This window comes from Elephas maximus, chromosome 3, assembly GCF_024166365.1.
Source record: "Elephas maximus indicus isolate mEleMax1 chromosome 3, mEleMax1 primary haplotype, whole genome shotgun sequence".
Classification (NCBI taxonomy): Eukaryota; Metazoa; Chordata; class Mammalia; order Proboscidea; family Elephantidae; genus Elephas; species Elephas maximus.
This window is the reverse complement of record NC_064821.1, coordinates 38,737,330-38,764,722: the sequence shown is the minus strand read 5'-3', so window position 1 is coordinate 38,764,722 and position 27,393 is coordinate 38,737,330. Positions and strand designations below refer to the sequence as shown.

At 55.6% G+C, this 27,393-nt stretch overlaps 3 protein-coding genes across 3 annotated transcripts in view; all 3 read left to right on the top strand.

The window, feature by feature from the left end:
* Nucleotides 1-1,554: 1,554 nt before the first annotated feature.
* CERS1 (ceramide synthase 1) lies at nt 1,555-25,414 on the top strand. Its single transcript, XM_049877482.1, has 7 exons — nt 1,555-1,823; nt 4,058-4,217; nt 9,910-10,090; nt 11,821-11,982; nt 12,278-12,425; nt 12,550-12,662; nt 25,316-25,414. Exons 1-7 carry the CDS (start codon nt 1,578-1,580, stop codon nt 25,356-25,358), a joined length of 1,053 nt encoding a protein of 350 aa, XP_049733439.1. The 5' UTR covers nt 1,555-1,577; the 3' UTR covers nt 25,359-25,414.
* The window catches only part of FKBP8 (FKBP prolyl isomerase 8), a 281,109-nt gene continuing 256,896 nt past the window's right edge, over nt 3,181-27,393 (top strand). The window contains exon 1 of the mRNA XM_049877479.1: nt 3,181-3,184. The gene's annotated coding sequence lies outside the window, so the exon portion shown is untranslated. The remainder of the gene's footprint in view (nt 3,185-27,393) is intronic.
* On the top strand, nt 25,526-27,241 carry GDF1 (growth differentiation factor 1). The gene is made up of 2 exons (XM_049877481.1): nt 25,526-25,954; nt 26,417-27,241. The coding sequence occupies exons 1-2, from the start codon at nt 25,636-25,638 to the stop codon at nt 27,205-27,207; spliced, it is 1,110 nt and encodes a 369-aa protein (XP_049733438.1). The 5' UTR covers nt 25,526-25,635; the 3' UTR covers nt 27,208-27,241.

Sequence of the window (27,393 nt, the reverse complement as noted above, 5' to 3'; positions counted from 1 at the left end):
CAAGGCTGGCAGGTGGTGTGTCCTCTCCCATTACTTGATGGGCACCATGGTGACCAGATAGTGTTTGGTGGGGTGGGTGGTTGGCAGGCCCAGGGCTGCACCATCAGGACTGGTCAGACCCACAGAGTATGTCCAGCTGCCAAGGGACTCCTGACTGGGTGGGCCTTGTGCTGGGCCTGTCGTGTCCCAGATGGCCCCGCCTTAGCTGAGTGTGCATACCTGAATTGGGGTTGGGGTGGCATCTTAGACGTGGACAGGGAGGCCCAGGAGTTAGGTGACCTTTGATCCCAGACCTGAGGGAGGTGGGGAGGATCCCAGGGGTTTGTGGGGAGAGTGCTGTAGGCAGAGGGCACTACCATGCAGAGGCCCAGGGATGGGCTGCCCCATGGCAAGGAGGAGTGCAAAGGGGAAGACTGGGGAGGGGAGGGCAGGTTGTGGTCAGGAGGCTGAAAGGCTCAGCTCACATGCTTCTCAAAGGACCCCCAAGGTGCGGTGCAGGTGGACGGATGGGACCCCAGGCAGGCCCCTCCAGGGCCCACACATTGCCTTGGAGGGTGGGAGGGAGATCAGGCTAGTGTGTGTGGCGCAGGCTCAGGGCTAGGGGCCAGGAGTGCCCAATGATTAGGTTTCCCCAACAAAGGAGACCCACTGGGGGCTTCGGACTCAACAGAACGGCACCGGGTGCTTCCTTGAAGCCCTGGTTGGTTCTAGTGCCACGGCCTGGTCTTGGTGGTCTGCCAGAGCAGCGGTGGCCTTCATCTGCTAGTGTCCCCATCTCCGAGGAGCTCCCCACACCTACAGCCCAGACCCCCACTCTCATCTCCAACCACAAGCTCCTAGGGGCAGACCTGGGGGACACAGTGGGTCCCCAGTCCGGGCAGGGGCTATGCGGATGAGGAGCCTCTGAGGCCCGGTGGGTGCATTTCGCCAGCACTCTCCAGTGGGCAGTTCTAGTTCAGAGAGGAGAACACGGGCCTTCATTTTCCCAGGTCACCTGAATGCTCAGGTGTGCGGGGCCCAGGCCCGCGATGAGAGGGGCTCCCGGAGCTCCGCAAGCGCCGGACCTCGGCCTCCAGAGCACGATGAGGTCCAGACCCTGCGGGCCCCTGGGGTGGGCCCGGCTGGAGGGGTCGCGGCGAAGGCACTGCCTGCACTGACCACCGGGCCGGACGCCGCGATGTGGGTATGGGGAGCTTTGGGGGAGCGATGAGGGCGGAGACCCTGGTGGACGCAGGTGCGCAGTGGAGGCGGAGAGCTAGGTGCCTCAGTTTCCCCCGCTGCAAAATGGGCCGGAGCGCGCCCCAGCCTCCAGGATCCGGTACAACCACGCCGGACCTCATCCTCTCGCCGACCTGGCCCGGCCCCTGCGGTGGCCCTGATGGTAGACGCGGAGCCCAGGACTCGGCGGTCCCCGAGCTTTCCCCCAGTCGGGGCCCCCGGAGGCGGAGCCTACCCGGCCCCGCCCCTCCGTCGCGTCCGGCCGCACGCCCCCGGCCCGGCTGCGGCGCGTGACGCGAGGCGCGCGGCTCCGCGGCACGGCAGGCGCAGGCGGCGAGCAGGACCCGGGCGGGGCCGGCATGGCGGGGACGGCGGCGGCGCCTGCGGCGGGTCCTGAGCCCATGCCGAGCTACGCGCAGCTGGTGCGGCGCGGCTGGGGCAGCGCGCTGGCGGCCGCGCGGGATTGCGGGGACTGCGGCTGGGGACTGGCGCGCCGCGGCCTGGCCGAGCACGCGCACCTGGCGCCGCCCGAGCTGCTGCTGCTGGCGCTCGGCGCTCTTGGCTGGACCGCCCTGCGCGCGGCAGCCACCGCGCGCCTCTTTCGAGTGAGTGCTAGGATCCGGGGACAGGGACGGGGGGACCCTGGGTCACCGCGCACCTTTTTGGGGTGAGAGCGGTAGGGTCGGTGACTGGGAAAAAGGGGAGAGCCTGGGCCATCGCGCGCCTCTTTCAGATGAGTGTGGTGGGGGCCCTGGACGGAGCCTGGGCCTGGGAGGTCGGCACGAGGGGAACCCCAGACCTTCGTACGTCCCTTGGGGCGAGTTCGGCTGCGGGTCCCGAGCGCGGATGGGGCTCCCATTGGTTCAGTGGGCCGGGACTTTGGGACGTGGGGGAAACCAGGGCACGACGTCTGGGACGGTGGGGGGCCCTGGCCGCCACGAGCCCCTTCGGGCAGGGCCGAACGGGGTAGGGGAGCGGGGACGTAGGGGAGCTCTGCGCCAGCGATGCTAGCGCCCTTGGAGCAGCCGCGGGTGGGGCTGCCCGCTGCTCTCTGTCGGTGACGGGGAAGAGGCACTACTGCCCGGCTACTGGCTGCGCTGCCTGTTGTCAGCGCCACCGTCCGACCAGCGGTGGCAAAGGGTCGGGGAGGAGACGCAGCGGGGCTTCGGGCTGGACAGCGCTGCCTCCAAGGCTGCACCAGCCAGGTGGCCGGGCTCCCAGGCAGGGGCCTGGAGGGGTTGTGGCGGATCTGCCCATCCGCCCAGCGTCGGACGACCGTGGGGGCGACGTTGGCTTGTGGCCCATCCCAGAGGAGGGGTCGCTACTACAGGAGCTGAGTGGAAAGGCCGCCTGGGACCGCCTGGTCACCCCGCCCCAGTCTGGCAGGAGTGCGGGGACAGAGTGCCCAGCAACCAACAAAGGAGCCTTTCTCTGCTGGCCAGGGAGAGACTGAGCCTTGTTAGGTTGGGGGGTGGGTGGGCTGTTGTCTCTGGGGGCCGCTGTACCCACCCCCACCCACTTGTCACCCACATCACGGACCGCCCTGGTCTAGTATTCTCCTTTAGGAATGAGAAGGCAGGGCGTGAGAAGGGTCCCTCCATACGTCAGCCTTGGTCCTTATCTGGCTTTATCTCCTCCTCCCACTTCTCCCCCCTTCCCGTCTTCCCAATTTCCTGCTGGAAAACTCCAGGGGGCTCAGGAGGAGATGTGGCTTCAAGAGTAAGCTCGGGCTTCCTTCACCCATCCCTGAGAGAGCCGTATGGGGGGCAGCGAGGTTGTCCTCTGCTCTGTCCTGGAGGCCCTAGGCCAATCTCCCACCCTCAGCCTTCCCCAACTTTCAAGTGGGTGGGGTGTGTGCTCCAATTCAGGGCTCGCCCTTCCCAAGAAACAGGGCGGAAGGGCTGCCCCAGCCTCCAAAATGCATCTTCTTGGCAGCAGCCCCGTTGCCGGGGGTTACCGGAGCTGGCTCTGGCTGTCTCCTTGGCAACCGCTTTGGCTCCAGCCCCCTCAGCCAAAGCCCCTTCAGCTGGGGCTGGGTTCTCCCAGCAATGCTGGAGCCACACCCCCAGAGAGGGGCCTCCCACCTGGGACCCCAAGGGCACCAAACCCCCTCAGGGTGCAGCTGAGTCCTCCCTGAAATTCCTCTGCGCTTGGCCCTTCTGTCCTCCCTGATGTCATCTCTGGTCACATCCCTCCTCAACTATGACACCCCTCTCCTATCTCCTTCCCTCTTTCTCCCTCCAGCCTTATTCTCTTTTCACTCTGTCTCCCCTCAGTTCCCATGGGCCCTTCCACATTCCCACCCGCAACTTCCCTAGGCCCTCCCATTCCTCTCTGGGCCCCCCAAATTCCCACTCAGAGGTGCCTCCTTTCCTTCAAGTTCTCCCCACTCACCTTATGACCCCCCATGAGTACTGCTTTGATTTTCCAACCCCCCAAGTTCAGCTGGCACTCCTGTATTCCCCCCACCTTGCCTTCTTTGAGCTGCCCCGTGGCCCTCACAGCCTCTTTTTACATTCTCTCCTCCCCATCACACCCCCACCTCCCCCGTACCTCCCAGCTTACCCCTGCTGTCCCTACTGGTCTCCCTTTGTGTGAGGCCCTGAGGTCCTACTGTCCCCCTCCCCAGTACTGCAGTGCCCAGACAGCTGGGCACTAACTTTAGTCCTTGGCGTCCGTGCACCAGCTCCGGTTACGCTTGGGTGACTGTGAGCACAGGGGCCCTTTCTGCCCTCCCTGAGGACGCCCAGCCTTGGGAATTCTCAGCCTCAGTTTCCCTGCCCTGGATGAGTGGCCCCTGGAGCCCAGCACCCATGGCCGCTCACCCTCTCACCTATAGCCCCTGGCTAAGCGGTGCCGCCTCCAGCCCAGAGATGCTGCCAAGATGCCTGAGAGTGCCTGGAAGTTTCTCTTCTACCTGGGCGCCTGGAGCTACAGTGCCTATCTGCTCTTTGGCACCGACTACCCCTTCTTCCACGACCCGCCCTCCGTCTTCTACGGTAGGAACCCTGCGAAAGGGGAAGGTATCCTGGAGGAGGTGACCCCTTCATTGCAGAGGTGGGGGTCCAGGTGGCAGGAATAGCACATGCAAAGGCCCTGAGACGGTCTTGGTGTGAGTGGGTGAAAGGAGAGGTGGCCGAGATTGCATTTCATTCCAAATGGGGTGGTATTAAGTGAGGGGTGGGCATGGTGGGGTTTCCTGGGTTTATAAAGGTCCCTTTGGCTGCTGTGTGGAGACGGGAAGATCTCAGGGCAAGAGGGAAGCAGAGCCCAGGGAGACCAGGGACTAGGTTGAGGAGAAGATAAGGATGGTGAGAAGTGGCTGGCTCTGGTATGTTCTGGCAGAGCTGATTGATAGGATTAGGTGTAGGTCACTGATGCCTGAGCTCTGGGTAACCTGTCTTGGCCAAGGGGTGAGGAGGGGGCCGAGGAGGCATCACCATTGTCTGTGATGGGAAGATGCGGGCTTCTTCCTGCACTGAACCCCGACCGTGAACCAGGGATACATGTGAATGGTATTTCAGGGTGTTTGCAGCCCTGCCGTGTGTTTGAGCAGCCTGGGGGGCCCCGGTGGCTCTGTGATTGGAGTGGATGGACATGCCCAGCCTACGTTGGGGGCTGGCATGGAACCCCTGCGCTGTGGGTACCCAGGCTTACTCAGCCCTCTGCACAGCCCCCCAGCGTGTGCCTCAGCTGGTGCTCAATTTTCCTTCACGTGGCTGAGCCACAGTGGCGCCCTCCTAATGTCCCAGGTGTGGAGTTGTCTCTGGTTTCTCCCCACAAGTTATGTAATGGCCCTTCGAGTTACTTGTTTCTTACAACATGTTTATTGAGTGCCTGCTGTGTGCCAGAAGGAATCCCTTGGCGGTGCCAAGGGTGAACACACTCGGCTGCTAACTGAAAGGTTGGTGGTTTGAGTCCATTCAGAGGAACCTCGAAAGAAAACCTGGCGATCTACTTCCAAACAATCTGCTATTGAAAACGCTATGGAACACAGTTCTACTCTGACACACATGGGGTCGTCATGAGTCAGAATCGACTCAAGGGTTTGGTGTTTGGTTTAGCTGTGTGCCAGGCACAAGCAGGACGGAGAAAGCCCCGCCCTGGGAAGCTGACCTCCTGGGGGCTGCAGAAAGTGAACAGTGAGTGAGATTAGTGCTGATGAAGAAAACCAAGCAGGCAGGGAGACTGGGTGTGGTGGGAGGGAGGGGCATTGTCCACCAGGCGACACGGCCCCATGATGGCTTTTAAGTGAGGACCTGGAGGTGTCTGGGGAGGTGCAGGCAGGCAGACCCTGAGTCAGATGGACCAACTTCTGGCATATTAGGAGGCAGCAAGGACACCGTGTGGCCAGGCCCAGCGAGAGGAGTCACCATTTAGACTTCACGGAGGCCACAGTGAGCATTTGATTTTATCAGGAGGGTCTTGAGCAGAGGAGGGACGTGACCCAATTGTGGTGGCCACAGGACCCCTGGGCGGCATCTGAGATCAGGGGAGGGTCTTGGATAGGCTGGGAGGGCTAGGGGATGGACTGAAGAAGTAGTTTGAGGGTGGAACCTGTAGAGTTTGCTGTCAATCCAGAGGTGGGTACAAGAGAGAAGGGGGTTGAATGACACCAGGGTCTGGTCCCACGGGGGTGGTGTGGGGGAGACCAGGAGCTGGATTGGGCCACCCGTGGAGATACCGGCAATACCTGACACCAGAGTCTGGAGGTGGGGGTAGCATTTAAAGCTGGGTCACCCAGAACATGTGTATGGTCAGAAATGAGACCAGTCAGTGGGGGCACATACAGGTGCAGGCTCGGGGTCTGCCGGTGGGTGCTGCCAGGGCTTGGTAGAGCAAAGGTGGGGACCAGCTGACTCTGGGACAGAAGGTTCGGGGGTGGGGGCAGAACTGGGGTGGGTCGTAAGACATTTGAAGTGAAATGTGGAAGTAGTGGAGGAGCTTGGAGACCCAGGGAGAGGCTTTTTCCAGTTGCCATCAAGTCAACCCTAACTCATGACAACCCTGACTCATGGTAACCCCATGTGTGTCAAAATAGAACCGTGCTCCACGGGGTTTTTAAAAGTAGATCAGCAGACCTTTCTTCCACTGGTTCTGAATGGACCAGAACGGCCATCTCTTTGGTTACCAGATGAGTGCTTAACTGTTCACACCACCCAGGGACTCTTAGGGGACTTTTAGGGTGAGAGAGAGAACTGCAGGTCTGGGGGCCCATCATTCGGGAGACAGGAGTACCAGCTGGTGGTCTCGAGTGCGTAGGTGAGAGGGGTTGTGACCAGGTGAGGTGACCCTCTTCCTGGAGACTGGAACAGCCCAGGTCACCCCACAGGGCCTCCCTGAACGCTGGTGATGATGGTTACTCTCAGAAGTGCCCAGTTTGGGCAATAAATTATATACACCCCCTTCTCCACCACCACCACCACCTGAATCTGGGCTGAATGGGGGTGGCGCACCCACAGACCAGGAAGAATGCCAGCAAAGAGCTCTGGGGAGCAGAGATCTAGAAGGCTGGCAGCCCTGGCCCATAAGATGGGAATATCTCAGTCTCCTGGGGCTGCCATAACAAAGTACCACAAAGCGGGGGCTTTAAAGTACAGAAATTTACTGTCTCCCAGTTTTGGAAGCTGGGAGTCCAAATCAGGGTATCAGCCGTGTTGATTCCTACTGAGACTCTGAGGGAGCATCTGTCCCATGCGTCTCTCCTGGCTTTTAGCAGGTGCTGCAGCTCTTGCCATTCCTTTACTGCTTGTAGCGGATCCTCACACGGTGTCTGTCTTACCGGTGTGTGACCCTGTTATCCTGCTCGTGTTCCCCTTTTATAAGATCCCACTCAGAAAGGACGAGGATTAACCCCCTACAGCAGCATGACCTCGTTAACCAATGACAAAAGAAGAACTGTTTCTCCAAACAAGGTCACTGTCACAGGTGCAGGGTTAGGACTTCAGCACACCCTCTTGGGGAACACAGTTCTATCTATAACGGGGACCTGAGGGGCTTGTACAAGCCATCCTTCCACAGCCTTCGAAGCCTGTCACCAGGCAGCGCTGACCCGGTGTGTACAGTCCCCTGTGCCGTGTCCTTGGCACCCGTGAAATAGAGGTACCTGGCCAGGTTGATGTCGGGACAGGTGTCTCATTTCCACGCAGAGCTTAGCACGCAGAGGACTTGGTGTCCTTCCCCTGAGGTCACTGCACCCTGTCCTCTCCTTCCCCACGGTAGCTGGGATGTCGCCCCCCATGTCCACACCCATTGTCAGCAGGACTGGCAGTCCTCGGTCTCCTCTGTCCCCTCCTGAGCTCCAGCCGTATGTGGGTAGAGGGTGTTCAGTCCATCATCCCACCCCCCCACCCGGGGGCCTTACACAGGGGGAGGGGCATCCCTTGCAGGAGTCCTGAGGGCAGATCCAGCCCAGGGACAACAGTGAAGGGAGCGGCCAGAGGGCCAAGGCTGAGAGGGACAGTGCCCCCTGGTGGGGTGGGAGAGAGGGAAGGCTAAGGGCCGGAAGCATCACCATCTACAAGGTCCCCGCGTGGCAGCTTGAGGACAAGTGCAGGGCTGGGAATGTGGGTTTGCTGTAGGGCTTTGGGAAGCCCTGGGTGTAGTTCAAGCAGGGCGTGGAGTGGGCCGTGAAATCTGAATTGTGCTTGTTTTGTTGTCTAGTTTTTTTACACCTTTTAAATTGAGCTAAAATTCACATTAAAAAATTGTTGTTGGTTGCAGTTGAGTCATTTCTGACTGCATGGCCTCCTCATGTGTGAGCAATAGAACTGTTGCTCAGGGTTTTCTTGGCTGTAATCTTTACAGAAGCAGATTGCCAGGGCTTTCTTCCGTGGCGCTGCTGGGTAGCTGTGAACTGCCAACCTTTTGGCTAGTTGTCGACCCAGGGACTGTACTTGTAAAGTGAACCATTCAGTGGCATTTAGTCCTTTCACGGTGTTGTGCCACCACCACCTCTATCTAGCTCCAGGACATTCTCATCATCCCCAAAGGAAACCCCGTGCCCATTAGCAGTCACTCCCCATCCCCCTGCCCCAGCCTGACAGCCACTTGTCCACTTTCTGTCTCTATGAATTTGCCTGTTCTGGATGTTTCATATAAATGGAATCAGACAGTATGTGGCCTTTTGTGTCTGACTTATTTCACTGAGTATGTTTTCAAGCTTTCATCTTCACTGTGCGGTGTATCAGGACTTTATTTCTCTTTATGGCAGAGTAATACTCCATTGTATGGATGGACCACATTGTGTTTATCCATCATTTGTTGATGGACACTTGGGTCATTTCTGCCTTTTGTCTGCTGTGATTTGTGCTGCAGTGAACATTGGTGTACAAACTGAATCACTGCTTTCAGTTCTTTTGGGTACATACCTCTGAGCGGAATTGCTGGGTCGTGGAGTAAAACTACGTGGGTAGCATGGATCTCAGGAGCAGGTGGCAGAGGCCAGGGAGGTGCTGGGGCAGCGCTGAATGGGACACAGCAGTGCCAGGACCAGGAACCAGGGTAGGGGTGGCGGGGACAAGGGGAGGTGAGCACAGGTGTAGCCAGGAGGGAATCCTCCGTATGGGGGTCCAGGTGGGTCTCATTGTGTGGATGAGGAGTTGTTACCAAGGTGGGACATGGGAGGCATCGGGGCAACCAAACTCTGGGGGGACATAGGGGCCTGGCTGCTGGTCACTGAGCCTGATGTGGGGAGGGCCCCGGATGGAGGTCAGCTTTGGGGGGGTGGGCAGAGAAGGAGCATCTGGAGGGGGGACAACCCGGAAGGCTGCAGGTTGATGTGGCCAGGGTGGCGGAGACAAGGTGTGGGGAGGGCTTTGGGGAAGCCCCCGTCTTGAGCTGGGGGTCAGTGTCACTGGAAAGGCAAAGGGCCTGGCGTGGGTGAGTGGGTGTGCCAGGACACTGGGGAAGGAGGGAAGGCAGAGCAGGGAGCCCCACTGCAGCAACACTACGGGCGTTCCGTGAATTCTGCCTCCACTGCAAGTTGGGGATTTGCAGAGAGAGGGGCGCCCAAGAGGCCAGCAAGACAGGGGTATCCGAGCTGCCTGGAGGAGAACGTGGGAAGTAGGGGGCCGGGGTGGTGGCGGAAATAGTACAAGTGAGTGAGACACGTCACGGCTAAGGGTCCTCTGGGTCCATAAAGAGGAGACTCCTGAAAAATCACTGAGAGGCAGTTGGTGACAACGTACCAGTGGTGGTTCGTTAATTGTAACAAACAGACCAGAGAATGTAAGATGATAATAACCAGGGAGAAGTATTTGTCCCTCGGTGGTGCAAATGGTGAAGCACTTGACTACTAAAAGGTTGGAGGTTTCAGTCCACCCAGAGGTACCTCAGAAGAAAGGCCTCGCCCTCTACTTTAGAAAAACCAGCCATTGAAAACCCTATGGATCACAGTTCTACCCTGACATACACCAAGTTGACGGGAGTCAGGGTCAACTTGACAGCAACTGTTTTTTTTTGTAATAACTAAGGAAACTGTGTGTGTGTGTGTGCGCGCGCGCGTATGTGGTGGGGGCATATGGGAACTCTGTTCTATCTGCTCAATTCTTCTATCACCCTAAAGTGGTTCTAAAATATAAAGTCTGTTGTTAAATAACTAGTAGAGAATTAGCAACAGGAAATGGGCAGTACCTGGGAAGCGGCAGGGGGCACTCATGGGCCCTGACTGCCTGCGGGGGGTTTCCGCAGACTGGAAGCCGGGCATGGCGGTGCCACGGGACATCTCGGCGGCCTACCTCCTGCAGGGCAGCTTTTATGGCCACTCCATCTACGCCACGCTCTACATGGACGCCTGGCGCAAGGACTCGGTGGTCATGCTTGTCCACCACGTGGTCACGCTAGTACTCATCGTCTCCTCGTACGCTTTCCGGTGAGCATGGGACTGGGATGGGGCCATGGGGAGGGTCAGGGTCACAGGCCCAGCGAGGGGAGAGGCTGGAGGGAGGAGACCCACAGAGGGCAGGGTGGGATTAAAGGGGCACAGGGAGCTCCCAACCCCATCCCAGTACCTAGCTCCCTCAGATCCCAGCAGAAACCACCCCAGACTGGAGCAGCTGGTCCAACTGTTCTTGAGCTCATGCTAAAATGACAATAGATTGAGTTAATTATATCATTAGCGTTAATTTTAGCTTTTTTCTTAGTTTCTTAGTGTTGCTTGTCACAGAAATACCATGTGGGTGTTCTTAAAGAACAAATTTATGTTCTCATAGTTCAGGAGGCTAGAAGTCCAAATTCAGGGTGCTGGCTCTAGGGGAAGCCTCTTTCTGTCAGCTCTGGGGGAAGGGCCTTGTCTCTTCCAGCTTCTCCAGCCCCGACTTCCCTTGGTTCCTTGGATCTCCACGAGGCATTTATCTTTCTTCCCTTTGTGCTTGTCTGTGTGTCTAAACTGCTCCTTTTATAGGTCAAAAATAAGTAGGTTTAAGACACAGCCTATACTGATAAGGCCTCGTTAACATACAAAGAAAACCCTTTTCCCAAATGGGATTACGCCCACAGGTATAGGGGTGAGGATTCCAACACAGATTTTGGAGGGACATAACTTAGCCCGTAACAACTGTTTCTTTTCACTTTTTCTTAAACGTGGATGCTAGAAAACTGAAAATAATGGATGTTGCCCAGGCTCTGTTTCCGTTGGACCAGCTGCTCCAGCCGTGCTATCCAGTAAAGTCACTTGGCCACAGGGGCTGTTTCAATTTACATGAATTAAATGTAAATAAAACTAAACGTTTCCTTAGTCACACTAGCCACATTTCAAGTGTTCAACAGCCACGTGTGGCTGGTGCCTCCCATGTCGGATAACGTAGGTACAGAACATCTCCATCGTTCTAGAAAGTTCTATGGAACAGCGCTGCACTAGAGGGTAGAGACAGATGATAAAACCAAAAGATTAAAAAAAAAATAAATCAATCAACAGTTTATTTGAAGGTGATAAGAACTATGGGAAGAAATCAAGTCAGAGGGTGAGGACTGTGGGGGTACTGGAGGTTTAGATGGAGGCTCTGGGATGACAGGTAAGCATAGGCTGAAAGGAGGTGAAGGAAGGTGCTAGGGACACCGGCAACAGGAATAGCATGTGCAAATGTCCTGGGGCAGGAGCACAGGAGCTGTTGGGAGGATAGCAGGGACAGGGTGAGAGGGGTGGGGACTGGGTATGGGGTGAAGGAGAGTGGCCGACTTTGGGGGCTGCATCCAGGCCCCTTGGCAGAGTGGCTAGGAGGTGGAAAGGCAGGGGAGGGGCAAGGGCTTCTTTAGAAACTCCAGTTGGGACGTCAAGGTGGCTTTTGCTAGGCAAGTGTGCAGGTAGCTGGGCCATTGAGGCTACACCTCTGGGCGTCATCTGGTTGTGTTCAAAATGAGAAGGCATTCCTGGTGAGATGTGGGCAAAGGTCAGGAGTCACGGAGATAAGGATGGATCAGAGAGGCACCGACCGTCAGGAGGTTCGTGGGCCCATGGGGACAGTGAGGTGGGAGGGCAAGGTCCAGGGCTGCTGCAGGTGCTGACTGCTGGCGCCTGAACTGACCCGGGGGCCAGGACAGGGGTTCCTAGCAGGGACAGCATGGCCGGGGCAACAAGTATGAGCTGCCCACCCCTACCCCCAGGTACCACAACGTAGGGGTCCTCGTGCTGTTCCTGCATGACATCAGCGATGTGCAGCTGGAGTTCACCAAGCTCAACATCTACTTCAAGTTCAGGGGAGGCACCCACCACCGGCTGCACGCGCTAGCCGCCGACCTGGGCTGTGTCAGCTTCAGTGTCAGCTGGTAAGGGGCGGGGGCGGGGCCAGGAATGGAGGGGCAGGGTGGAAGAGGAAGGGGTGGGGCCAGAGCAGGGAGCCAGGAAGGGGCGGGACCAGGATGGGGTTGAGGAGCACGAAGGAAAAGACTGGACGGACAAGGACTGATGGGGACAGCCCAGGGAAAGAATGGGACAGGGAAGGGGTAGGTGGGGGGACAGGTTGGCGACAGGACAGGGACAGCAGGTGGGGTCACAAGGAGGCATAGGCTGCGCCCCCCACAGTCCCGCCCACCCCACACTCCTGCTTCCCCCCCGCCCCAGGTTCTGGTTCCGGCTATACTGGTTCCCACTCAAGGTCCTGTATGCCACGTGGCACTGCAGCCTGCGCTCCGTGCCCGACATCCCCTTCTACTTCTTCTTCAACTCACTGCTACTGGCGCTAACCCTCATGAACCTCTACTGGTTTCTGGTGAGCCCTCCCACCTTGACCCCCTCCACCCTCTCCTCCCCATCCTCCCTCCTCCATCTCCTCCCTCTCCTCCTGGAGGGCCCCCACAGCCCGTCCTGCAGCCTTACCTACCCCTCCCCCACAGTACATCGTGGCCTTCGCTGCCAAGGTGCTGACTGGCCAGATGCGGGAGCTGAGTGATGTGCGGGAGTACGACTCTGTGGTGGAGACCCCCAGCTCCAAGTCCAGCAAAGACGAGTGAGTGTGCGCCCCGCCAGCCCCGGGTACGACCTAAGCAGAGTGCCGTCCACCATCTGCAGGTCAAGACATGGACCAGGCGGACAGACAGAGACTGCCCTGGGCCACGTGCACAGCCGAGCCTGCAATAAAGGCGTGGACAGCTGGCCTGGAGACAGAGTTAATGCTGCAGGGGACAGAAACAGGAGGGGCTGAAGAGGCAGGGAGGTGGGAGCAGCGAGGGCAGAATCAGGGTCTGGAGTCCTGTCAGGGTGGGGCAGAGGCCTGTAGGGCCCAGGTCCTGAGGAGGCTTGAGCCAGCCTGGGTGCTGGCTTCCAACCTACCTTCCAACAGGAAGGAGCGGTGGAGGTAGGGACTGGGATGCCAGGGCAGCCAGAGCCCACGCTCAGTCCACACTACACCCTCATGCTATCCTAGACTTGGACCCCAGGTGGGTCCAAGATGAGGCAGGGGGCTCGATGCTCCTTTCAGTGGGGGTCTTAGGGAGGCAGAGAACCAAGGCCCTGGAGGAACATCCTGAGGATGAGTTGGGGGTGTCAGAAGGCCCCCACCCAGGCGAGTGCCCCGGAGGGCAGAGGCAGATGGAGGTGATGAGCTGGGCCAGGGGGCAGCTCCCCAAGGCAATCTAGGGAGTGTTCTAAAAGGGGTAGCCATGGGTGGGAGGCTGCTGAGGGGCCCAGGTGGTGCCAGGCCCGAATCTCTGATTTGGCAGGGGCAGGGGTCCTCAGTGACCTGGGGCAAATGGTTTCAGGGAAGCTGTGAAGATCAGAGTTTGATTAGGGGGTCCAGGACAGGAGAGATGAGACAGCAGAGGTTTACTTTTAAACCCTTTAAAGGCTCGAGATGTGGGGGAGGGGTAGCAAGAGCAGAGAGCGGGGTCATGGGGGCCCTTAAGCCTCACTTGTTAACTGCAAGCATCTTGCAGCCCTGAGCTTGAGCTGACGTGTGACGTGTGACGTGTATGTGGGGTGGGCAGAGGCTAAAAGTCCTGCCTGGGTCTGGAGCAGGGTCAGGCAGAGAGTGCAAAATGGACCAGGGACAGCCAGGGCTGCATGCAGCAGTGGCCCCCACGGCTGAGGACAACTGGCCAGCTTGGGGGCCACCACCATTGTCACAGGGGCACAGCCAGACTGCTGGAGCCGGGGTGGGGGGACGTGGAGTGAGGTCTTATTCCAGCTCTGTCAGAGGTGGAACAAGTCAGGCTTTCTTTGGATGTAAATGAAACAGAGCTAAGAGATTCAAAGACCACGGCTCTGAAATTTTGGGCTCTGGCTGCTGCTCACCATGATGGGTGCTGGGCAGAACTAAGTGTGGTGGAGGGGGAGTCAGGAGTCACAATCGAGGCTCATTTGCCTGTGAACATAGGTTGGGAATTCTGTGTGGGGATCGTGAGGTCTCACTGAGGCTTCCAGAGGCAACGGAGAGAACAGGGGGGCCTGCTTTGCTGAAGAATCCAAGCGATCCCCCTGCCTCTCTTGCCGTGAGAGAGCTCGACAGTGGCGACACACTGTACCAGCTGCTGCTGAGTCAACTCCAACTCCTGGCACCCCCGTGTGTCTGAGTAGAACCTGTTCTATAGGGCTGTCAATGACTGATTTTTCAGAAGATCGCCAGGCCTTTCTTCCGAGGCTCCTCTGGGTAGACTTGAACTTCCAACCTTCTGGTTAGCAGCCAAGTGTTAACCATTTGTACTACCCAGGGACTCCAAATGCATTGTGGAGGCGTCCTTTCAAATGCAGAGCTCAAGGCACAGAGAAAGCCAGACCTCCTTACCCCAGCCTCTTGAGGCTCAGTCTTCCCTGAGGACATCTCTGCAGAATGTGGGGCAGGGGCTGGGCATCCCCATCCAAGCGCAGCAGTATTTCCACTAGAATAGCAGAGTTTGAGTTCAGTCCAAAAGTTCCCGCTTACATGAGGACACAGCTGCCACCATCAGCTCTGTGAAAACCAACAGTGGACTTCAGTTCTTCTCCAGGGAATTCAGTGACTACAGTTATGTTGTTTTTGTTAGCTGCCATCCAGTTGGCTCCCACTCCTGGCACCGCCACGCACAATGGAACAGAATGCTGCCCAGTCCTACGCATGTCCACCATCACTCGCAGATCAGACCATTATGATCCATAGGGTTTTCATGGGCTCATATTTGGAAGTAGATCACCAGGCCTTTCTTCCTAGTCTGTCTTAGCCTGGAAGTGCCACTGAAACCTGCTCAGCATCAGAGCAACACATAAGCCTCCACTGACAGACGGGTGGTGGCTGGACATGAGGTCCATTCGCCAGGAATCCAACCCAGGTCTCCCACGTGGAAGGTGAGAATTCTACCCCTGAACTACCACTGCCCTAGAGTTATCATAGTTAGATATAAAATAGGTTGGATAGGAAGGAATGAGAATGGGGGATAGTCTACAGGACACCTGGCCAGTCCTCCTCAAAAACTGCCATGGTTATGAGCAATAAGGAAAGACTGAGAAATGTCACAGACCAGAGGGGACAGGAGACGTGACATTAAATGCAATGTGGGATCCTGGGACAGGAAAGGGACATTTATGACCAAATTGGTAAAATATAAATAAAGCCTGGTTTTTAGTTAATAGCATTATACTGATGTTGGTTTCTTAGTGTGGCAGATGTATCGTGGAAACTTAAATATTCACATTAGGGGAAGCTGGGTGAAGGGTAAACTGAACTTTCTGTGCTATCTTTGTAACACATCTGCAAGTCTAAAATTATTCTGAAATGAAACATGTATTAAAAATAACTAATTAAAAAAAGAAAGAAATGAGAGACCATCAAAAATGGATGCCTAGGGCTGTCGTAACAAATGACTACAAACTTGATGGCTTCAACAACAGAGATTTATCCTATCACAGTTCTGGATGCCAGGAGCCTGAAATCGAGGTGTCAGCAGGGCCAGATTCCCTCCAGAGGCTCTAGCGGAGGATCCTTCCTTGTCTCTTCCTGCTTTTGTGGCCCCAGGTGTCGTGGGCTTGTGGCTACATCACTCTCATCTCTGCCTCCATCGTCACATGGCCTCCTCTGTGTCTTTTCTTCTGTCTCTTACAAGGACACCCGTCACTGGATTTAGGGCCCCCAGGAATAATCCAGGATGATCCCATCTCAAGATCCTTAATCATACCTGCAAAGACCCCTTTCCTAAATAAGATCCTATTCACAGGTAGCAGGGATTAGGACATGGATTATCTTTTGGGGGTCACCATCCAGCCCACTACAGATGTTAAAGCTCAAAAGATACAGCTGAAGAGAGAATGGGTGGATTGAAAGTTATGAAGAAATTACCCAGAATTCAGCATAAATAGGTGAAAATCTGAAAGCCAGAATGTAAGAATCACCTGGTCTGACATCGTTTTAATAGATGGAGGAGAGGGATGATATGAGAACTTTCCAGAACTGACAAGACATAAATCCTAAGTAAGATAAATAAAAGGGTGTCCCCGTCCAGAGCATATCACAGTGAAAGTACAAAGCAGTCAGAGAAAAAAGTGGTCACTTACCCAAAGAAATCAAGGCGAGCTAGAAGACCAAAAAATCAAACCCATTGCCATCGAGTTGATTCTGGCTCATAGCAACTCTATAGGATAGAGTAGAACTGCCTCAGGGTTTCCAAGGCTGTAGTCTTTACAGAAGCAGACTGCCACATCTTTCTGCTGCCAAGTGGCTGGTGGGTTCGAACCACCAACCTTTTGGCTAACAGCCGAGCACTTTACCCACTGCTTCACCAGGGTTCCTTAGCTAGAACACAGTGGAGTACAGTCACCCAGAAACTTTGTACACAATTTTTTAAACATATTCAGAAGAAAGAAATACAGGACACTCAGGCAAGCACAAACTAAGAAAATTTACCGCGAACCAATCTTCTTTTAAAGGTATGTTTCAGAAAGAAGGAACATTATTCCGAAAGGTAGATTGGCAAGAAATTGACACATATCTGGGTAAAAATTTTAAATGTCTGATTGGAGAGATTAAAAGAATCAGAACTAAAGTATTAAGTATCATTAACAGGATGGAGAAGGTGCCCTGGTGGTGCAATGGTTAAGCACTCGGCTGTTAACTGGAAAGTCGGTGGTTCGAACCCATGTAGTGGCTGCATGGGAAGAAAGACCTAGCAATCTGCTCCCATAAAGATTACAGCCTAGAAAACGCCATGGGGCACTTCCACTCTGTTAGACGAGGTCGCAGTGAGTCGTAATCAACTCAACGGCACCCAGCAACACAACAAACAGGATAGAGAGATTCTGTATTTTTTCAGGACGGTAGAGACTGTATTAAGTATGTTTGTTAAAACTTTTGGTATGTAGAGAGTAAAATGGAATAAGAACAGTTACAACAAAATAAAAGGCAAAAAAGAAGGAAAAGAAAGCGAGTAAAAGGACAAATAGTGCAAAAAAAGAGGGTAGCAAGAATCCCAAATGTTAGGAATCAAAACAAACCTAAATAGAATAATCACGGCAGTTATGAGAGTGGGCTTTTAAAAATCCAGCTCTTTAATGGTTACAGAGCCCTGGTGCCACAGTGGTTAAGAGCTTGGCTGCTAACCAAAAGGTTGGCAGTTTGAATCCATCAGCTGCTCCTTGGAAACCCAATGGGGCAGTTCTACTTTGTCCTATAGGGTCACTATAAGTTGGAATCAACTCGATGGTGACATGTTTGGCTTGTTTTTATGCTCGTTACAAAGACTTCAACTTCAGGGCAACATAAAGGTTTTAAGTGAAAGGGCAGGAACAGAAATTCAGGTGTCATTCTCATCCTGGAACATTCCAGATGACATCTCCTAAACCTCGGATGCCAGGACCACAGGAAGAACAGCCCCTTCTCCGCCCACCCCTCACTCAAACAGACCAGGCACAGAACCAGGATCGCACAATCCATGAACATACATGTATTTTTTCTTAAGTGCCACACTTTATTTTTGAGAGCAATTTTAGGTTTCAAAAAAACTGCGCAGGAAGTACAGAGTTCCCATATCCCCCCTCTCAACCTGTACACAACTTTTCCTGTCATGAACATCTTGCATTCCTGTGGTACATTTGTTACAATCAGTGAACCGATACATTATTATGAACCAATGGCGACCCCATGTTTGTCAGAGTAGAACTGTGCTCCTCCGGGTTTTCAATGGCTGTGATCTTTCAGAAGTAGATTGCCAGGACTTTCTTCTGAGGTGCCTCTAGGTGGACTGGAACCTCCAACCTTTTGGTTAGCAGCCGAGCTCGTTCACCATTTGTACCACCCAGGGACACATGAGTCGTAACTGATGGCAACTGGACTGGCTTTATTATTAACTAAAGTCCACAGTTTACATTAACATCCTACCTTTTTGAGCACAGCGACATGTGTAAAAATTGATTAAAGCCACAAGGGAAACCTCAGTTGCCCAGAACCAGGGTAATCCAGACCCTATCGATCGAAATTCAATTAGGTGTGCGAATGACGACTCAGGACCAGTTTCAAACAAGTCTGGAGTCAAGAAGCAAATCATAAAGGTAATTAATGAGCAGCCACCCTTCCTCACCCTGTTTGGCTCTGTCTACCCTGCCGTCTTTCCCAGCTTCAAGGCCTCAGCTCCTGGGCCCAGCAAATCGGGTTATCTTCTTCCAGTGGGCCCAAGTTTTCTGATCGGACCAGGAAAAGCTGGGTGTACTCCCATGACAGCGTATCCCTCCCCCAACTGCTTGGCCACAGAGCTTTGTTGAAGCTTTAAAAAAACAAACTGGACTTACCTTCCTTGGCCTATTCAGGAAAAGGCACTTGATGCCCAGCCCAATTTTGAAGACATTACGAGCTATAAATTCAAGACCACAGCTTCATTCTGCAGTTGAGTGTGTCAGTTCTTTCCCATTCCTGACTTGGAGGGCAGATGCATCGTGCGTAACAGCTCTGTAAAGAGAACGTGTCTCCTCCCACCCCACCCTCAAGTGCTGATTTTTTTTCTAGAGTTTTTATTTATTGTCTAATTTTTATCCTCACATGACCTCCCTTATCTTTTTTAATGTCTGCATGCTCATATTTTAACATAATTACCCTACAACAAAGAAAAATAAGAAAGTAAGCTCTGGAAGGAAGGAGAAATGGTGGAGTAGCAGGGAGACCATCCTCTCAGACCAATGCGCTCAGCCCCCAGGGCTCCAGCCACGTTCTCGGCCCAGCCCTTCTCGCCGCAACCCAGTGCCGGGTCTGAAGCCCCCTCCATCGAGGGGATCTCACCCCACTCTCTCAGTGACACCCTGCTGCTTTGAAAATCCAGTTCTCAGTCCTTGACAATGCTGGAGAACTGTGAGCCCCAGAGGGGCCTTGGCGATGCTAGGGCCAATCCAGCACCCCCTCTCCCTGGAACCCCAACACTCCTCTGCTCCTCAACTGCCATCAGTGTCTCTCCCACCCTCCGTCATCTTCCTGTGTGCCTGAGAGAGCTGAGGTGGTAGGCAGGAACCTCCAGCCCATGCTAGCCACCACCACCTCGCACAGGGGTCCCACCCCCTCACTGCTCAAAGACTTCGAAGGAGAGACGCCCTCGGCACCCTTCTCAACCTGCCGCTTCTGGCTTCTCTTTGTAAGTCTCTATGCCCTTCAAGCCCATCCCTCCTTGCTCCTGAGTCCCATGGTCCCCTCCTTTCTCAAAGCTCTTTCTGTTCCACTGCCCATCCCCTCACCCCCCTCTTTCTTGGCCCATGTTTCATCCACAGTGACGTCTCCTACATCCCTACCCCCCACCAGCTCACAGTGCTCCCTGGACCATCCAGCTGTTGTGGATTGAATTGTGTTTCCCCAAAATATATGTTGGAATCCTAACCCCTATATCTGTGGCTATAATCCCATCTCAGAATAGGGTTTTCTTTGTTCATGAGACCGTGTCAGTGTAGGTGGGACCTTAACCTAATCACTTCTGAGCTATAAAAAGAGTAGATTAGACACAGAGACAAGCCAGCACAAACGGGAAGACAGATGCCATGTGGAGATCATCAGGAACTGAGAAAAATAAGCTGAAAAGAGACAAGGATCTTCCCTCAGAGCTGACAGAGAGAGCCTCCCCCTAGAGCTGGCGCCCTGAGTTCAGACTCCCAGCCTCCTAACTGTGAGAAAGGAAATTCCTGTTCATTAGAGCCACCCACTTGTAGCATTTCTCTGCCAACAGCTGTAGGTAAAACACCAGCCATCCACAGGACCCTTCAAACATCTTCTAAAAGATTCAAGTTCGACTCCATCCTTGCCCCACTGCTTCTCCTGAACATTTGCCCTTTGTGGTTGAGGACAACTCAGGGCAAAAAGCCTTGGGAAATCTTAATGAGCCCCTCTTAACCACCAGAAACATCCAGAACCTGCCTGTGTCACCTTGTCTCCCTCTGTCATCCACCGTCACACGTGATTCTCCTTTTCCCATAGTGGAGTCTGAAAGGAAAGATGTCCTCTTGATTTCATGAAGAGGCCACCTGCCTTGAGTTACTCTCCTCTCCCCTCCAGAAGAAACAAAAAGCCCAAAAACTAACAGCTGTTTTTGAGGGGAAGGGGGTGTTCTGAAGGTTGTGCTGAAAAGCCAGAGTCACCAGGAAAATGCTGGTTGAAAAAAAAAAAATGGAGGTGTATGTTCTGCTGTGTTTATTCTCAACAACAGCAAAATAAATCATTTTAAAAAGTGGGGAGGGTTAGTCCTTTAAGACGTGGTTGTTCTCAGCTGCCATGGAGTTGGCCCCTACTCATGGCAACCCCATGCGTAACAGAATGCAACGCTGCTCAGTCCTGCACCAGCCCCACGATCAGTTGAAGACTGGATCACTGTAATCCATAGGGTTTTCACTGGCTGATTTTTGGAAGTAGATTGCCAGGCCCTTCATCCTAGTCTCTCTTAGTCTGGAAGCTCTGCTGAAACTTGTTCAGCATCCTGTTGTTGTTAGGTGCCATCTCATAGCAGCCCTGTGTACAATGCTGCCCGTTCCTGTGCCGCCTCACAACCATTGCTGTGTTGGAGCCCACTGTTCAAGCCACTGTGTCAGTCCATCTTACTGAGGGTCTTCCTGGTTTTCACTGGCCCTTTATTCTACCAAGCATGATGTCCTTCTCCAGGGCCTGGTCCCTCTTGCCATCCTTGCTTCTGAGGAATATTCTGGCTGTACTTCTTCCAAGACAGATTCGTTCATTCATCTGGCAGTCCATGGTGTGTTTGGTATTCTTCACCAACACCGTAATTAAAATATATCAATTCTTCTTCAGTCTTCCAGCTTTCACATGCATATGAGGTGATGGAAGATAACCATGGCTTGGGTCAGGTGCACCTTAGTCATCAAAGTGACATCTTTACTTTTTAAGATGTTGAAAAGGTCTTTGGCAGAAGATTTGCCCAGTGCAATACATGGTTTGATTTCCTGACTGCTGCTTCCAAGGGCATTGATTGTGGATCCGAGTAAAATAATGACCCCCCAGTGGGGAAGGAAGGATGTTTAGTGACAGGACACGTGGCCACCCCCTGGAGGAAAGATTTAACATGGATTTTTGTTTTACATCATACTCCTGCGTGAACTCCCTTCCTGTCGAAGAGAAAAAACAGCAACGACAAAAAGTCGCCGTAGAGTCAACTCTGACTCATGGCCACCCCATGTGTGTCAGAGCAGAATGTGCTCTGTAGGGTTTCCCATGGCTGATTTTTCAGAAGCGGATCACCAGGCCTTTCTTCCAAGGCACCTCTGGATGGACTCAAATCTCCAGCCTTTAGTTTAGCAGCTGAATGTGTTAACCATTGTACTGCCCAGGGACTCCTTATCAAAGATATAAATGGAGAAATGGAAACAGTGGAATCGTATTACAAGCCAAACGGGGAAATGGTATCATCTAGGAATTGGGAGAGGGGTCCCTGAGTGGCGTAAACAGTTAAGTGCTTGACTACTGGCCGAAAGGTTGGTGATTCAACCCACCCAGAGGTGCCTTGCAGACAGGCCTGGCCATCTGCTTCTGAAAGGTCACCAGCAACCAACAACAAGAAGGATTGGGAGGCCTGTTGAACTCAGAAAAGAACCCAGACGTCACAAAGGCTGATTAGTTTGGCCACACACAAGCCGCCTCAGCATGAAGGACTGTGAGCCAAGCCAGAAGACAGTGACAGATGGGAGACGTCACCTCAGGCTTATCTCTGCACAGATAAAGGTTAGAGAAAGACCAACAAACCCAGAGAAGTGGGCAAACATAGGACAGACAAGCTCACGGGACCTTAACAGAACTCATGAGTTGGCTCCTTGAACACACAGAATGGTGCCCACCTCAGCCATCCTGCACCCCGTTGCTATGGAGTCGATCTCAGCTCTTGGTGACCCCATGTGTTAGAGAGAACTGCTCCATGTGGCTTTCTCGGCTGTAATCTTTACAGACGTGGATCACTGGGCCTTTCTTCTTTGGCACTGCTGGGTGGGTTTCGAACCAACCAACTTTCAGTTAGCCGCTGAGTGCAAACCATTTGTGCCACCAGGGATCTTGCTTCAGCCAAGAGAAGAGCAAACTGATATGATCAGGACTATCTTTCCACGGAAGATCTTTACGTTCCATGAAAGACTCTGTTCTACAGGGTTCTCAAACCAAGCCAGGTGGAAAGAGGGGGAATACACATTCGCACTGGCTTGGATGTTGTTGTTAGCTGCTGTCGAGTTGGCTCCTATTCATGGTGACCCCACGTGCGACAGAACAAAACGTTGCCCAGTTCTGCTCCATCCGCACAGTCACTGCTATACTCAAGTCCATGGTTGCGGCCACTGTGTATTTTGAATGTTCTCCAGCCTTGGGGGCTTGTCTTCTAGCACTATTATCAGACAGAGTTCTGTTGTGATCCTTAGGGTTTTCCTTGACTGATTTTTGGAGATAGATTGCCAGGCCTTTCTTCCTAGTCTTAATCTGGGCACTGGGCTGAAAACTGTCCACCGTGGTTGACTCTGCTGGTATTTGGAATGGTGGTAGGCCAGCCTCCAGCATCACAGCAACATGCAAGCCACCACAGCACGACATACTGACAAGACAGGTGGCGGGGCGGCTCAAATATGTGTGAGGATGTACAAAAGCAAGAAACCGTGGAGGGCCAATAGCTGTGGGTAGCACAGGTGCGCTGTGAGCTTTCTGTACGGGCTGGTGTTTACCAGTTGCCCTTGACTCCGACTCATGGCAACCCCACATGTGTCAGAGGGGAACCGGGCTCCACGGGGTTTTCAGGAAGTAGGTCACCAGGACTGTCTTCCGAGGCACCTCTGGGTGGACTTGAACCACTGATCTTCCAGTTAGCAGCAGAGTGCCTTAAGCATTTGTGCTACCCAGGGACTTCTCTGGTGTTCAGACCAGGAGAATGTATTACCTGTTCAGAGATCTTAGTACTCTAGTAGATAAGCTAGACGACATGAACAACTCCTACCAAGAGTGATATTCGCTACGGCATGAGCGGGCAGTCCCCGGATCGGCCGGGGAGCAGTGCCCGGCTTGACTGTTGGTTGGGACTGCAGGCAGTGCCCGCAGGCTGGCCAGTTGTTTAATAAGGTGCTGCAGAGTATTAGCAAAGGGGAAGAAGCGGGCGGAAGACCCCTGGTCGTGACCAGTAAAGTGGGCCCCAGCAGACCCCCGGCTGGCAGGTCCCCAGAGCCCTGCCGCGCGAACTCATCCAGGGAACACAGAATTTATCTGCCCCGGGGGGTAGCAGGGTGCATGGAAAACAAAAACAAAAAACAAAACCTATGGCTGTCCAGTTGCTGTTGAGTTGATTCCAGCTCACGGCAACCCCGTGTGTGCAGAGTCGGACTGCTCCGTAGGGTTTTCAAGGCTGTGGTCTTTCAGAAGCAGCTCACGGGCCTTTATGCTGTGGTGCCGTTGAGTGAGTTCAAACCTCCAACCTTTAGGTTAGTAGCCAAGCATGAATCATATGTTACCCAAGGGGCGGATCTCAAATAGCGCTGCATTCTTTACAAATGCAAGTTGTAGCAAAAGACATCTTTGGGAACAGTTTCAGATATTGTCTCTTACATTGTTTAGAGTTTAAAGGTCTTTCTTTCCCTGTGATCTTAAGCTGGGGTTAAGGGGGCACATACTGGATTGATTTGTGTGTGTGTTCTTTTTTTTTATTGAAGTGAAATTTACGTAACAAAATTTGCCATTTTAAGGTGTGCAATTTAGTGGCATTTAGTGAACATTTCGCAGCCACCACCTCTACCTGGTTGCAGAACATTCTCATCACACCGCAAGAAAGCCCGTACCCATTAGCAGTCGCTCCTCGTTCCCCCTCCCCAGCACCCACTGAGCCATTTCGTGTCTCCGTGGATGTGCCTCTTTGGGACGTTTCATATAAATGGAATCACACAATATGTGGTATTTTGTGTCTGCCTCCTTCCGCTCAGCATCAGATTTTCAAGGTTCCTCTGTGTTACAGAGTGGGTCAGTGCTTCCTTCTCTGTCTGGCTGGGTAATATTCCCTTGTATGGATGGACGCATTGTTTATTAATTCATCTGTTGATGGACACTTGGGTTGTTTCCACCTTTGGGCTGTTGTGGAAGTGCTGCTGTGAACATTTGGGCACAAGTATGAGTCAGCTGCATCACTAGGGGGTGTGTGGGGGGGAGTGCAGACTGCACCCCGACACTGTCAGAGGGAGTGACACCAAAATGACCCCAGGGCTGGCAGGTGGGCCAGTGCTGCTGGATGAGGGGTTGCCAAAGCAGTGGCGTCCCTAGGGTTGGTGTCACCTGTGACCCAGTGTGGTAACTCGTCACCACCAACAACCACTCCCCTCCGCAGTCATCCACCAATCGGCTGTGGGCCACTGGGTCCGGGTGCCACCACTGAGCAGAGAGGGGGTCCTTGGCCAACTGGGAGAGGGGAGGGACTGCTGTGGGGAGTTGTCGGGGGGGGGGGCCCCAAGCCAGGAGGTGCAGGGCCAGGCCTTTCGGGGGGGGGGGGGCGTTCCCGATGGCCAGCCCTATCCACCCTGGGAGGGGATGGGGTGACACCATGACATATTGCAATGGGTGGCACCAATCATAGTGATGCCACTGGCTTGAGTCCCTGTTTTCATTTCTTTTGAGTCAGTACAGGGAGTGGATTGCTGGCCCTGAGTTTTAGCACACTGCATAATTCGTTTTATAAAATGGAGGGAAAGGAGGAGAGGTGGCATGCCAGGCTCTTTGGTTGCATTTTACTGTGAAAAGGCAGGAATGGAAGAGGCACCGTCAGAGAGGGGACTTCGCGGGGCCTGCGTGGGGCAGGTGCAGGGGGGTTCTGGCCATGGCTATTTTCACAGTGATGGGAGGAGGAGAAAGGCCACCGGCCGAGGCACAGAGTAGCGGCGGCCCTTGCTCTCCAGAGCCCGTGGCAGTCCAGAGCAGGTGTAGCGGGGTCACCCCGGGGGCGGAGAGGCGAGGCTGCCAGGGGGCGGTGTGGCTCCAGGATGGACGCGGAGCCGTGGGCTGCATGGGCAGGACACACCGACACCGAGGGGGTGAGAGTTTCCAGAAGGAAGGTACGAAGCGGCAGGGCCTGGCTGGGAACTAAGTTGTGGAGGGGGCAAGATGGGAAGGGCGGGATGGTTAGCTTGTCGAAGGATCTGGAGAGAGTGGGGCGGGACAGAGGGGGGCGCGGGGGCGTGGACTTCCTCACGCTAACTTGGCCCGGTTCTGACCCTCAGGAAGCCGCTGAGGAACGGCCTGGTGAAGGACAAGAACTTCTGAGCCGCGCGACCCCCACCCCGCCCGGGACCCCGGGTCGGAACTCCGCCCAGACGGAACCCCACCCAGCCCCGCCCCCTCCCCCGACCCTGGTCACTGCAAGGCCTTCCCCTTCCCCGGACCCCTTACTCTCGACCACGCCCCTTCCCTGCACCCAGTCCCAGCCAGCCCCGCCCCCGCCCCATCCCGGTCACACCGGTCCCGCCCCCAGCCTTTCAGGTCCGAGGGCGCGGCGGCCCCAGCCCCAGTCCCACTCGTCCGTCCGCCGTCTGGGAGGAAGATGCCCCTGCCGCGTTGCCGCCTTGGATGCCGTCTCCTCCTCCTGGCCCTGCTGCTGCCCTCGCCGCCCCCTGTCCGCGCTCCTGCGCCCCCGGGCCCCGCCGCTGCCCTGCTCCAGGCCCTCGGGCTGCGCGAAGCGCCAAGGGGCGCCCCAGCGCCCCGGCCCGTGCCCCCCGTCATGTGGCGACTGTTCCGCCGCCAGGACCCCCAGGAGACCAGGGTAGGCCCGCGGCGGACGTCCCCGGGGGCCACCCCGCGACCATGCCACGTGGAGGAGCTGGGGGTCGCCGGAAACATTGTGCGCCACCTCCGGGACCGCGGTGAGCAGGGCTTGCACTGGGGAGAGGCAGTGTCCCCGCGGGGCGCCCTGCTCGCCGCGAGTCTCCAACGTGGCCGGAGAGGCCGGAGCGGCCCCTAGTGTCCCCACCCCAAGATCCCCTCCTGCTCTCTACACTTTGCGGACACTCCTGGGGTGTACCGCAAACCTAGGACGACCCCCTTGCTTGCAGCCGAGGCCCTGCCCCCACCTCCGCGACTTCACACCATTTGATGCCTCCCAGCAGATGGGCCCGACCCCCGCCAACATCCTTCCGCCCCTATTCCCGCCCGCGGGCCCCTGCTTGCAGCCCAGCCCTCCCCCACTACGGCCGCTGCACACCCTCCGAAGCCTTCCAGGCAGTTCCCCCACCTTCAACCCAGCACCCCCTTCCAAGGCCCCAGGCTCACCACTCGCCCCTGCCCCCAGTCAAGCCTCGGAGCTGAGCCGCCCCCTACCTTCCCAGGTGCGCCTGCACAGCCCCCGGAGCTCACCTCGGCCGCCGGTTCGTGTCCCGAGTGGACTGTCGTCTTCGACCTGTCGGCGGTGGAACCCGACGAGCGCCCAAGCCGCGCGCGCCTGGAGCTGCGCTTCGCGGAGGCGGTGGCGGGGGCCGCGGGTCCGGCGGGCGGATGGGAGCTGAGCGTGGCGCTCGCGGCGGAGCCGGGGTCTATGTCTGAGCGCACGGAGCCGCTACGCCTCGCCGTGTCCTCGCTGCGCGCGCCAGTGCACGCCGAGTTGCTGGACGCCGCCTGGGCTCGCAACGCCTCGGCGCCGCGCACCCTGCGCCTGGCGCTGGTGCTGCGCCCCCGGGGCCCGGCCGCCTGCGCGCTCCTGGCCGAGGCCGCGCTGCTGCTGGTGACCGTGGATCCGCGCCTTTGCCACCCCCTGGCCCGGCCGCGGCGTGAGGTAACCCCCGCGGTGGGCGGCGGTCCGTGCCGCGCGCGGCGGCTTTACGTGAGCTTCCGCGAGGTGGGCTGGCACCACTGGATCATCGCACCGCGCGGCTTCATGGCTAACTACTGCCAGGGCCCATGCGCGCTGCCGGCTGCCCTGGGTGCCGCGGGCTCCCCAGCGTTCAACCACGCAGCTCTGCGAGCGCTTATGTACTCGGCAGCTCCTGGCGCCCACGGCGGCCTGCCTTGCTGCGTGCCCGCGCGCCTCTCGCCTATCTCCGTGCTCTTCTTCGACAACAGCGACAACGTGGTGCTGCGACACTACGAGGACATGGTGGTGGACGAATGCGGCTGCCGCTGACCGGCGGGGTAGGGGCGGACAATAAAACATTCGGTGGTCCCAACAGCTGGCTTTGAGTCTTGTGCCTCCCGGTGAGGTTCGCCGCCTTATGTCCACAATGCTGAAGGTGCAGGGCCCTCGTTGGGCTGCCTGCCCAGCCCCTGCTGGTCCCTTGGGTTCCACTCCCCAGATCGGCAAGTTTTTGTG